This window comes from Mobula birostris, chromosome 11 (assembly GCF_030028105.1).
Source record: "Mobula birostris isolate sMobBir1 chromosome 11, sMobBir1.hap1, whole genome shotgun sequence".
Lineage (NCBI taxonomy): Eukaryota > Metazoa > Chordata > Chondrichthyes > Myliobatiformes > Myliobatidae > Mobula > Mobula birostris.
Genome location: NC_092380.1, coordinates 113,551,596 through 113,563,620, shown reverse-complemented (window position 1 = coordinate 113,563,620; position 12,025 = coordinate 113,551,596). Strand labels below are relative to the sequence as shown.

The 12,025-nt window shown below is 44.5% G+C and overlaps 1 protein-coding gene across 12 annotated transcripts in view; it reads left to right on the top strand.

Annotated features, from left to right (window-relative positions):
- Positions 1–12,025, top strand: part of mical2b (microtubule associated monooxygenase, calponin and LIM domain containing 2b) — a 262,965-nt gene that overhangs the window by 155,767 nt on the left and 95,173 nt on the right. For 11 of the 12 annotated variants that reach the window (XM_072272895.1, XM_072272882.1, XM_072272883.1 and 8 more), the window contains 3 exons: positions 5,479–5,586; positions 6,491–6,677; positions 8,553–8,647. In XM_072272895.1, coding sequence (XP_072128996.1) covers positions 5,479–5,586; positions 6,491–6,677; positions 8,553–8,647 — 390 coding nt within the window. The remainder of the gene's footprint in view (positions 1–5,478; positions 5,587–6,490; positions 6,678–8,552; positions 8,648–12,025) is intronic. The other variant, XM_072272893.1, reaches the window with a different exon arrangement.

Below are 12,025 nucleotides of genomic sequence, written 5' to 3'. Positions count from 1 at the left end.
GTACAACTCCAGGAGGTGTGAATTACCCCCTGGGGCTGCCTGTGTGGAATGTCCTGGCCTGGTTCTTCCTCGTTTCATGGCTGTCTGTGGGCAGACAAGTCCTAGGGCTGTATACTGCAGAACCTACTTTGATTATTATCAAATGTACTTTGAATCCTATGGTTATGTTGAGTTTCTTGTCATCTTCTAGATTTTATTTTAACAAGTTTACTTTGATTTCTACTGTCAGTAAGTTATGTTGCAGCTGTCATTGGGCCGCATTCAGTTCTGGTTGCTCTGTTATAGGAAGGGTGTTGAGGCTTTGGAGAGGGTGCAGAAGAGGTTCACTGGGATGCTGCCTGGAATAGAGGGCATGTGCTATAGTGAGAGGTTGGACAAACCAGGGTTGTTTTCTCTGGAGCGTTGGAAGCTGAGGGGAGATCTGATAGAGGTTTGTAAGGTTATGAGAGGCACAGATAGCGTTGACAGACCATATCCTTTTCAATACCGGAGATAAATGTCTAAAACCAGGGGACATGCATTCAAGATGAGGGTATAATTTCAAGGGAGATGTGAGGCCAAGATTTTTACACAGAGAGTGATGGGTGCCTGGAGCACACAGTCTGGGATAGTGGTGGTGGAGGCAGAAACATTGGATACTTTTAAGAGATGTTTGTATAGGCACATGAAAGTGAGGAAAATGAAAGGATATGGACATTGTGTGGGCAGCAGAGATTAGTTTAGTTGGCGATTTGGTTACTGATTTAATTGGCTTAGCACAACATTGTGGGCCAAAGGTCCTGTTCTGTTCTATGCTTAATCTGCGCAAGTAAGGTGAGGTACAGGTTGGATTAAAAACCTCCTTGCAGCAACATCACATCCACGCAACTACAGAAGCCATCTTGAATGTAAATTATACAGAAAATATACAAGACAGATTAGGATAAAAATAGTGTAAAACAGGACATTAGTGCAAGCAAAAAAACACTATCTCTCTCTCTCTCTCTCTCCCTCCCTCCCTCCCCCCTCCCTCTCTCTCTCCCCCTCTCCCCCCCACTTGCCCTCTCACTCTCTGCCCCGCCCCCTCCCTCTCACTCTCCCCCTCCCTCCCTCCCTCCCTCCCCCGCCCTCTCTCTCACTCGAGAGACATCCATGGTAGTTCAGCAGGTTTTCTGTAGTAATCTGTTACTGAGATGGGGTTAGGGTTGTGCGGTCAGTTCAAGAACTTGATGGTTGAAGAGAAGTAGCTATTCCCGCACTTTGTGGTGTGGGACTTAAATCTCCAATGCCTCTGGCCCAGACTCTCCCACGACTGGAAATATTCTACTGGAGAACAGAGGTGAGAGTTCTTCAGTAGATGACGCTTTCTGTGTTAGTGGATGATCTGGACAGATTACAGAGAGACAAAGGGTAAAAGAAACGTGCTGGATCTGTGGGGTGCTGTGCACTGGAGATCTGAAATACAATAAATTGCTGGAACAGCACACAAAATGCTGGTGGCATTCAGCCAGAGACCATCTTGCAGAGTTTCTCCAGCAATTTGTGTGTGTTTCTCCAGATTTCCAGCAGCTGCAAAAGCTCTTGTGTCAATAAAATGCTGGAAATATTCAGAATGAGAGCCAGGATCCGGCATACAATATGTTGTTTTGCAGGAGAGCAGTACATTGCAATACATAATTTAAAAATTTATAAATTAATTATGATCTTTCAAGAATCAATGGATTCTGGCATTGTTCTGGAGGAATGGAAAATTGCAAATGTCACTCCACTCTTCCAGAAAGAACAAAGGCAGAAAGGAGGAAACTCTCGGCCAGTTAGTCTGACCTCAGTGGTTGGGATGGTGTTGGAGTCGATTGTTAAGGATGTGGTCTCAGGGTACTTGGAGGCACATGATAAAATAGGCCGTAGTCAGCATGATTTCCTCAAGGGAAAATCTTGCCTGACAGATCTATTGGAATTCTTTGAACAGATAGCAAGCAGGACAGATGGAGAATTGGTTGATGTTGTCTACTTGGATTTTCAGAAGGCCTTTGACAAGGTGCTACACGTAAGGCTGCTTAACAAGTTAAGAGCCTATGGTAGTACAGGAAAGATACAAGCAAGAATAGAGCATTGGCTGATTGGAAGGAGGCAAAGAGTGGGAATAAATGTAGCCTTTTCTGACTGGCTGCCGGTGACTAGTGGTGTTCCACAGGGGTCTGTGCTGGGACCGATGCTTTTTATGATATTTGTTAATGACTTGGATGATGGAATTGATGGCTTTGTGCCCAGGTGTGTGGTCAATACAAAGATAGGTGGAGGGACAGGTAGTTTTGAGGAAGTAGAGAGGCTACGGAAGGATTTAGACAAATTAGGAGAATGGCCAACGAAGTGGCAGGTAGAATACAGACAAGAGGAACTCTGCAGATGCTGGAACACCAAGTAACACACACAAGATGCAGAGGAATTCAGTAGGCCAGGCAGCTTACTGGAAAAGAGTAAATAGTCAACGTTTCAGGCCAAGACCCTTCATAGTGTCGGGAAGTGTATGGTCATGCTCTTTGGTAAAAGAATTAAACATAGAATTTTCTAAATGGAGAGAAGATTCCCAAAAGGTTAATTTGCAGGTTGAGTCAGTGGTGAGGAAGGCAAATGCAATGCTGGCCTTCATTTCTAGACAACTAGAGTAAAAAAGCAAGGATGTAATGCTGAGGTTTTATAAAACACTGGTAAGGCCTCACTTGGAGATTCATGAAAATGTTTCCAGAATTGTAAGGCTTGTAATATGAAGAGCTTTTGATATTTCTAGGCCTGTATTGACTCGAATTCAGAAGAACGAGGGGTGACCTCATTGAAACCTATCAAATTTTGGAAGGCCTTGACAGAGTGGATGTGGAGAGGATGTTTCCTATAGTGGAGGAGTCTAAGACCAGAGGTCATAGCCTCAAATTAGAGGGGTATCCTTTTAGAATGGAAATGAGGAATTTCTTTCACCAGAGAGTAGTGAATCTGTTGAATTCATTGCCACAGGTAGCTGTGGAGGCCAAGTCATTGGGCATATTTGAGGCAGAGGTTGATAGTTTCTTGATTAGTCAGGGCATGAAGAGGTACTGGGAGAAGGCAAGAGATTGTGACCAAGAGGGAAATTTGGATCTGCCGGGATGAAATGGCGGACAGATTCGATGGTTTAATTCTGGTTCTATGTCTTTTGGCCTAACTAGGTAGTGCAAAAAGAAAACAAAAAGATGGGGGAAAATAGTAAGGTGGTGTATTTGGGTTTATTGTCCATTCAGAAATGGCAGAGGAGAAGAAGCTGTTTCTTAAACATTGAGTGTGTGTCTTCAGGCTCCTGTATCTGCTACTTTATGGTGGTAATGAGAAGGGGGCGTGTCCTGGGTGATGGGGGTCCTTAATGATGGATGCCGCCTTTTTGCGGCATTGCCTTTCGAAGGTGTCCTCAATGCTGGGGGGGAAGGGCTGAATTTACAACTCTCTGAAGCTTTCTCTAATCCTGTGCAGTGGCCCCTCCATACCAGGCAGTTAATACAACACTGGAAACAGCAGGTCAGGCAACGCCTGTGGGGAGAGGAACAGTGATGATGTTTCTGATGGATCAGACCAGCCAGCCCTGACATGCACGGGTCGGCTCAAGGACCCAGTGAGTGGAAACAGTGGCTGAGACTCTGAGCCTGTCCAAGGGTACATCTCACTGCAAGAACCTTCAAAGGGAAGGTGGCTGTCTCATGCACTGCTCAAAGTCAAAAGAAGTTTGTTGTCAAAGTTAATATGCTCAGCAGCCACACCATTAGTTACCTCCTGTAGTGGCCACTGAGTGTATGTTCATGGTCTTCTGCTGCTGTAGCCCGTCCACTTCAAGGTTCGATGTGTTGTGTACTTGGAGATGCTCTTCTGTACACCACTGTTGTAACTCGTGTTTATTTGAGTCACTGTCACTTCCGTCAGCTCGAGCCACTCTGATCTCTCTGATTAACAAGACATTTTCGCCCACAGAACTGCAGCTCACTGGATATTTTTTTTTGTTTTTTGCACCGTTCTCTATAAGCTCTAGAGATGGTTGTGTGTGAAAATCCCAGGAGATCAGCAGTTTCTGAGATACTCAAACCACCCCGTCTGGCGCCCACAATGATTTCATGGTCAAAGTCACTTAGATCACATTTCTTCCCCATTCTGAAGTTTGGTCTGAACAACAACTGAACCTCTTGACCATGTCTGCATGCTTTTATGCATTGACTTGCTGCCAAATGATTTGTTGGTTAGAGATTTGCATCAATGAATAGGTGTACAGGTGTACCTAATAAAGTTACCATGTACCACTTTGAGATTCATTTTCTTGCAGGTATTTACAAGAAAATAAAAAAAATACAATAGGATTTATGAAAAACTATAAATAAATAAAGATGAACAAACAACCACTGTGCAAAGGAAGACATGTTGTGTTAAAATACATGGGGAGGGGAGGGAGGGAACGTCAACTCACATGAGAGGCCTGCGTTGGGCATTTTCATGCCTTACAAGGCGCAGATTGGAAGTCTGTATGGGGCGCCACTCCTCGCACAGACTAGAGCAATGTGTGATTAAGTGCCTTGCTCAAGGGCACAAACACGCTACCACAGCTGAGGCTCGAACTAGTGACCTTGAGGTAACTAGACGAACGCCTTAACCACGGCCACGTGCCCAACACTAAAATACATGAGAAAATAAGTAATACTGAGAACGTGAGTTGTTGTTTTCTTAAAAGTGAGTCTGTAGGTTGTGGAGTCACCTCAGTGTTAAGGTGAGTGGAGTTATCCACGCTAATTCAGGGGTCTGATGGCTGCAGGGTTATAACTGTTCCTGAACCTGGTGGTGTGGGACTTGACACTCCTGTATCGCTTGCCCAATGGTAGTAGCGAGAAGAGAGCATGGCCTGGATTGTGGGGGCTTTGATGCTGGATGCTGGTTTCTTGTGGCAACTCTCTATGTAAATGTGCTTAATGGTGGAGAGGGCTTTGCCTGGGATGGTCTGGGCTGTATTCACCAGTTTTTATAGGTGCCTCCGTTCCTGGGCTTTGTTCCTACTCAGTGAGACGGGTCACCATTAGCTGAGATGCTTCCCTGGCCCAGGAGGGTTGAGGAACCCACTCTTCAGTTACCCACTTCCTCTGTCTAGCTTGTTACTAAACTGGCAACATCATCTATATGTGTTCCTACACCCCACAATGAGTGAGATCACCAACAGATGCTCAGTGTGGTTTTGATTAAATGGCACCCGTCTCCTCTCCTTGAAACTTCATTTTCCTCTCAACTTTTCTATCATTTGACCTCTCTTTCTCTTTGCTTATTCCCTCTGGACCTCCACCTCTTTTTCCTCTCACCCCCTCACCCCACCCCTAATTTTCCATACTCTTGTTTCCGCTCTCCTTTCTTCCTTCCTCTCTCTCGAGCTTCTCCCCCTCTCCCCTCCTCCTCTTTCTCCCCCCTCCCCCACCCCTCCGTACCTCTCCCTGACCCGGTGGTTAGATGACAGTGGGGAAGGTGTCGGCATTGATTGGAGAAATGGCTGAGGTTCTGGTGGCTCTCTATCGTACCGACCACAGGCCCAACGCGGTGGCGACCCCTCCTCAACAGGTGAGTGGTAAGCCGTGGCGGTGAGATCAGAGCGCTGCATGCGTGCTGTGGCTGACTGACGGCTCATATCAGAGCCTCTCCTCGTAGTGTTCAGAATCAGACGTGTTGTGAAATTTGTCATTTTGTAGCAGCACTACAGTGCAATACACAAAAGCTATTACTGTAAGGTACAATAAGTTTCTGGGTGTCAACATCGCTGAAGATATACAGTCACCTGGACTCAACATGTTGATGCAGTTGCAAAGAAGACACAATGGCAACTATATTTCATTCAGAGTCTAAGGAGGTCTAGTATGTCACCAAAGACATTTGCAAATTTCTACAGATGTACAGCGAAGAACATTCTCACTAACTGCATCACCGTTTGGTAAGGAAGGACCACTGTACAGGATCAGAAAGTGCAGACTCAGCCAGTTCCATTGTGGGCACCAGCCTCCCCAGCATCGAGAACATCTTCAAATGGTGATGCCTCAAAAGGGCAGCATTAAGGACCCCCGTCACCCAGGACATGCCCTCTCCTCGTTGCTACATCAGGGAGAAGGCACAGGAGTCTGAAGACTCACACTCAATGTTTCAGGAACAGCTTCTTCCCCCCGCCACCAGATTCCTGAATGGACAATGTACCTTTGAACACTTTCTCACCTTTTTTTTGCTCTTCTTACATAACGTATTTAATTTAAAATTTTAAAAATTTATTTCTTACTGTAATTTAAATACTTTTTATAATATGTACTGCTGCCACAAAACAACCAATTTCATGATATACGCCGGTGATATTGAAGCAGGTTCTGATTCTGAAATATAAACAAGAGGAGGTGGTTTAGAGGGTAAGGAGCTGTCAGCCACATTGTTGGAGCATAGTTTGTAACACCCTTGTGCGTGTTTCTTTCTTTGTGACTTGTAGGGGTCCCTGAGGAGAGAATTCCCCCAGAACCTCGGGGGCAGTGACATCTGCTACTTCTGCAAGAAGCGGGTCTATGTGATGGAGCGACTGAGCGCAGACGGGAAGTTCTTCCACCGGGAGTGCTTCAAGTGTGACTTCTGTTCCACCACGCTGCGGCTCGGAGCCTATGCTTTCAGCGCGGAGGAAGGTAACCTGGGCCAATTTCTTCAACCAAGGTGGGGCGGGCCGGGCTGTGATCGCTTCAAACTCGAGGATGAAGAACTGTTTCCCACCCTTCAGTTTCCATTAATGGTCGAGCACCTGCCCAACGTAGTTGTACAATGGTGACTAAGTTTTAACCAATTTGCTTGAAAAAAATCGGGGATATAACAGCAAAGACAGGTGTCAGGTCAGAAAATTGTGCCAAATATTTTTTAAATGCAAAGAATAAATAAAGATTACTAAGGAAAATAAAATTAGATCTTGCTAGAAATATTGACGATGTGATCAACACACAAAATGCTGGATGAGTTCAGCAGGTCAGGCAGCATCTATGGAGAGGAATAAACAACTAACATTTCAGGCCAAGACCCTTCAACAGGACTCAGCCCAAAACGTTGACTCTTTATTCATTTCCACAGATGCTGCCTGACCTGCTGAGTTCATCCAGCATTTTGTGTGTGTTACGCTGGATTTTCAGCGCCTGCAGAATCTCTTGTGTTTATGACATTGAATCTGTGTTGGTATTCTGGCGGACGTCAATCACCCGGGTCAGTCTGTGAACCAGCACGTGCTAGTTTGTTCCTCCAGCTCCTGGTGAAGATTGGCAAGTTGTTTTATGATGAGCACATGTACTGAGGCACAGTGAAAAACTTCATTTTGCTCACAGACCATCTCATTCTATCAGTGCACTGAGGTAGTACAAGGAAAGTCAATGATACAGAATAAAGTGTAACAGTTACAGAGAAAGTGCAGTGCAGGATCATGGCGAGGTAGATTGTGAGGTCAGGAGTCTGTTTTAATGCACGATGCGACCATTCAACAGTCTGATAACATGGGGTAGAAGTTGCTTTTGAGCCTGGTGGGACGTGTTTTCAGGCTTTTGTATCTTCTGCCTGATGGGAGGGGGAGAAGAGAGAATGTCTCGGATGGGTGGGGTCTTTGATTATGCTGGCTGCTTTACTGAGGCAGGGAGAAGTGTAAACAGAGTCTTGAGGGAATAGGAAAGGCTTAGAGCAGGGGTTCCCAACCTCCCTTCATGACATGGACCAATAGCATTAAGTGAGGGGTCCGAGGACTCCAGGTTGGGAACTTATAGTTTAGACGTGGATCAAATGGGAGTAGCTTAAATGGGATTCTTTGCTGGCATGGCCCAGTTGGGCCAAAAGATTTGTTACCATTGATGGATTCCAATGTTTTAATCCAAGGTTCTTTTGGAAGTCAGGAAAGAGACACAAAACATTTTGTTTTATTAAGCGTTAATAGAACAAAGAAGCTCGAAAAAGGACAGTGGTGAGAGCAGGGATGAGTGAGTGAATGGAGGGAGAAGCAAAAAAAAATGGTGACACCTCATAATCAACTCTTTTTTTTACACATAGATAAGAAATATTCCATCCAAATTTGTAGATAAGAGTCAACCAATCAGATACTCCCATTCAAATAACGCAATACCATAGAAGCTTCTAGAACTTTGTAGGGTTATACAAAGAACTGTATCCAATAGGGACTTACTAAACAACTGCATATACATACTGTGACTACTGGGAAAACAGCAGTTAAATGTTTATAAGTAGTTATAAAACATTAGCAGGTAATTAATTGTTAAGCTGCAAAGAAAATAACAATTAAATAGTCCAGTCCAACACCATTGCCATATTACTCTGTGACTCTCCATGTCTCTATCCTTTTCCTCTAACTTCTCTGCTCTTGAAAACTAACATGTCTGTCTTTCCAACTCAGCTGAGTCCTAACTCTAGCTTCCCTGTCCACAGATGCTGCCCGACCTCCTGCGTTTTTCGTTTCAGATCTCCAATATCTCCAGTTTATTTTTAGATTTTTACAATCTGATGTTTGCTTCCCCCAGGAAAGTTCTACTGCAAACCTCACTTTACCTACTGCAAAATGAATAACAAGGCAAGAAAGCGGCGAAGTCACTCCTCATCGTTGACGCACAAAAAGGTAGGAAGTTTATCACAGCCTCTGGCCCTCATACAGAGAGGATGTGATCCTCTCAAGTTCAAGGCCAAGTTAAAGCAAGGAGCTTTGCCATTAACCACTGGGGACTTACTAAACAACTGCATATACATAGTCATAGTCATAGTCATACTTTATTGATCCCGGGGAAATTGGTTTTCGTTACAGTTGCACCATAAATAATAAATAGTAATAGAACCATAAATAGTTAAATAGTAATATGTAAATTATGCCAGTAAATTATTCCAGGAAATAAGTCCAGGTCCAGCCTATTGACTCAGGGTGTCTGACCCTCCAAGGGAGGAGCTGTAAAGTTTGATGGCCACAGGCAGGAATGACTTCCTATGATGCTCTGTGTTGCATCTCGGTGGAATGAGTCTCTGGCTGAATGTACTCCTGTGCCCAACCAGTCCATTATGTAGTGGATGGGAGACATTGTCCAAGATGGCATGCAACTTAGACAGCATCCTCTTTTCAGACACCATCGTCAGGGAGTCCAGTTCCATCCCCACAACGTCACTGGCCTTACGAATGAGTTTGTTGATTCTGTTGGTGTCTGCTACCCTCAGCCTGCTGCCCCAGCACACAACAGCAAACATGATCGCACTGGCCACCACAGACTCGTAGAACATCCTCAGCATCGTCTGGCAGATGTTAAAGAACCTCAGTCTCCTCAGGAAATAGAGACGGCTCTGACCCTTCTTGTAGACAGCCTCAGTGTTCTTTGACCAGTCCAGTTTATTGTCAATAAACATACAGTGACTACTGGGAAAACAGCAAACAGTTAAATGTTTATAAGTAGTTATAAAACACTAGCAGGTAATTAATTGTTAAACTGAAAAGAAAATAACAATTAAATAGTCCAGTCCAACACCATTGCCATATTACTCTGTGACTCTCCATGTCTCTATCCCTATATAGCTATATAGGACCCTGGTCAGACCCCACTTGGAGTACTGTGCTCAGTTCTGGTCATCTCACTACAGGAAGGATGTGGAAACTAAAGAAAGGGTGCAGAGGAGATTTACAAGGATGTTGTCTGGATTGGGGAGCATGCCTTATGAGAATAGGTTGAGTGAACTTGGCCTTGTCTTCTTGGAGCGATGGAGGGTGAGAGGTGACCTGATAGAGGTGTATAAGATGATGAGAGGCATTGCTCATTTGGATAGTCAGAGGTTTTTTCCCAGGGCTGAAATGGCTAGCACGAGAGGGCACAGTTTTAAGGTGCTTGGAGGTAGGTACAGAGGAGATGTCAGGGCTAAGTTTTTTACACAGAGAGTGGTGAGTGCGTGGAATGGGCTGCCGGCGACAGTGGTGGAGGTGGATATGATAGGGTCTTTTAAGAGATTCCTGGATAGGTACGTAGAGCTTATAAAAATAGAGGGTTATGGGTAACCCTAGGTAATTTCTAAAGTAAGTACGTGTTCAGCACAGCATTGTGGGACGAAGGGCCTGTATTGTGCTGTAGGTTTTCTATGTTTCTATTAACCGAGGGGTCTTTGGACCCTAGGTTGGGAACCCCTGAGTTAAAGTTTATTGTCATCTGACTGTCCATATATATACAAACAAATGAAACAATGTTCCTCTGCACCCACAATATATCACACACAACACAAAGTAAAATATTATCATAATTTCGTTAATGAAATATTTAATAAGACATGTAATAAAATATAATTCTAAAAAATGTATGTAGTGTGCAGCACAGGAAAACAATAAACAGCTTGCTAACCTAGTGATGAGAGTTCGGTGAGGCAGTGTATGTGTTAGTCTCACAGCCTGAGGGAAGAAGCTGTTACCCAGTCTGACAGTCCAAGTCCTGTTGCTCCTGTATCTCCTCCCTGATGGTAGTGGGTCAGAGAGATTGTGGGATGGGTCTTGATGTTCCTGTATCTCCTCCCTGACGGTAGTGGGTCAGTCAGAGAGACTGTGGGACGGGTTCTGATGCTCCTGTACCTCCTCCCTGACGGTAGTGGGTCAAAGGGATTGTAGGATTGGGGGGGGCGCGCGGGGATCCTCAGCAATGCTTCGGGCTCTTTGTCTGCAGTGCTCCTGGTAAACGTCACAAATGGGGGCAGGGGAGAGACACCAACAATCCTCTCGGCGGGTTTTATTGTCCTCTGTAGGGTCTGCGGTCTGATGCCTTGCAGCTTTCGTACCGCACAATGATGCAGACAGACAGGACGCTTGGCTGAATTACTCTTACATCAACGTTAATCCTAATATGCAAGGTGGCATGGTAGCATAATGACTGGCTTCATGCTCTGCAGTACCTGTGATTGGGGTTCAATTCCCACCACTGTCTGTAAGAGTTTGTACGTTCCCCCCGTGACTGTGTGGATTTCCTCCAAGTGCTCTGGTTTCCTCCCACAGTCCGAAGATGCACTGGTTGGCATTAGTAAGTTGTGGACATGTTATGTTGGCACCAGAAGCGTGGCAACACTTGCAGGCTGCCACAGCACGTCCTCGGACCATGTTCGATTACGACGCAAATGACACATTTCACTGTATGTTTTGATGTACGTGTGAGAAGTAAAGCAAATCTGTTTGTCTTTATAAAACATGGTGGTCAAGGCGGATACATTAGGGACATTTAACAGATTCGTAGACGGATGCAGGGATGTAAGAAGTATGGAGGGTTATGGGCTGTACAGGAGGGAAGGGTCAGATTGATGGTGGACTTGGTTAAAAGTTTGGCAGAATATTGTGTACTGTACTTTTCTATGTTCCATTTGTAGAGGGAACTCCTGGAGATAGTAATCTCAAGTTCAATTTCAAGTTTATTGTTATAGACATGCATACCCAGGAAATAAATGTCCTGAAAATAAGATTTTTGCAGCAGCAGTGCATTACATTACAAACGCGTTTAACATCAAGGATTAAATTTATTCACCATATACATTGACATGAATTAGGAATTTGCTGTGGTGTGTTAGTCTGGACATAAGATACAACAAAAAACGACAGTTATAAGAATAAAGGATTATATAAAAGTAAAGTTAGAGGTTAAAGTGTAGCTGTGGAATAGAATGTAGATATACACAGAAACACCAGCATGTACACTCAGTGGCCGCTTTGTTTAAGAACCTCCTGTAACTGAAAAAGTTGCCAGTGAGTGTTTGTTCATGGTCATCTGCTGATGTAGTCCAGCCACGTCAAGGTTTGATGTTCTATGCATTCAGAGCTGCTCTTCTGCACACCACAGCTGTAACATGTGGTTATTTGAGTTACTGTCACCTTCCTGTCAGCTTGAACCAGCCTGGTCATTCTCCTCTGACCTCTCTCATTAACAATTTCACCCACAGAGCTACTGTTCATTGGATGTTTTCTTTTGTTGTTTTTTATTTTGCACCATTCTCAGTA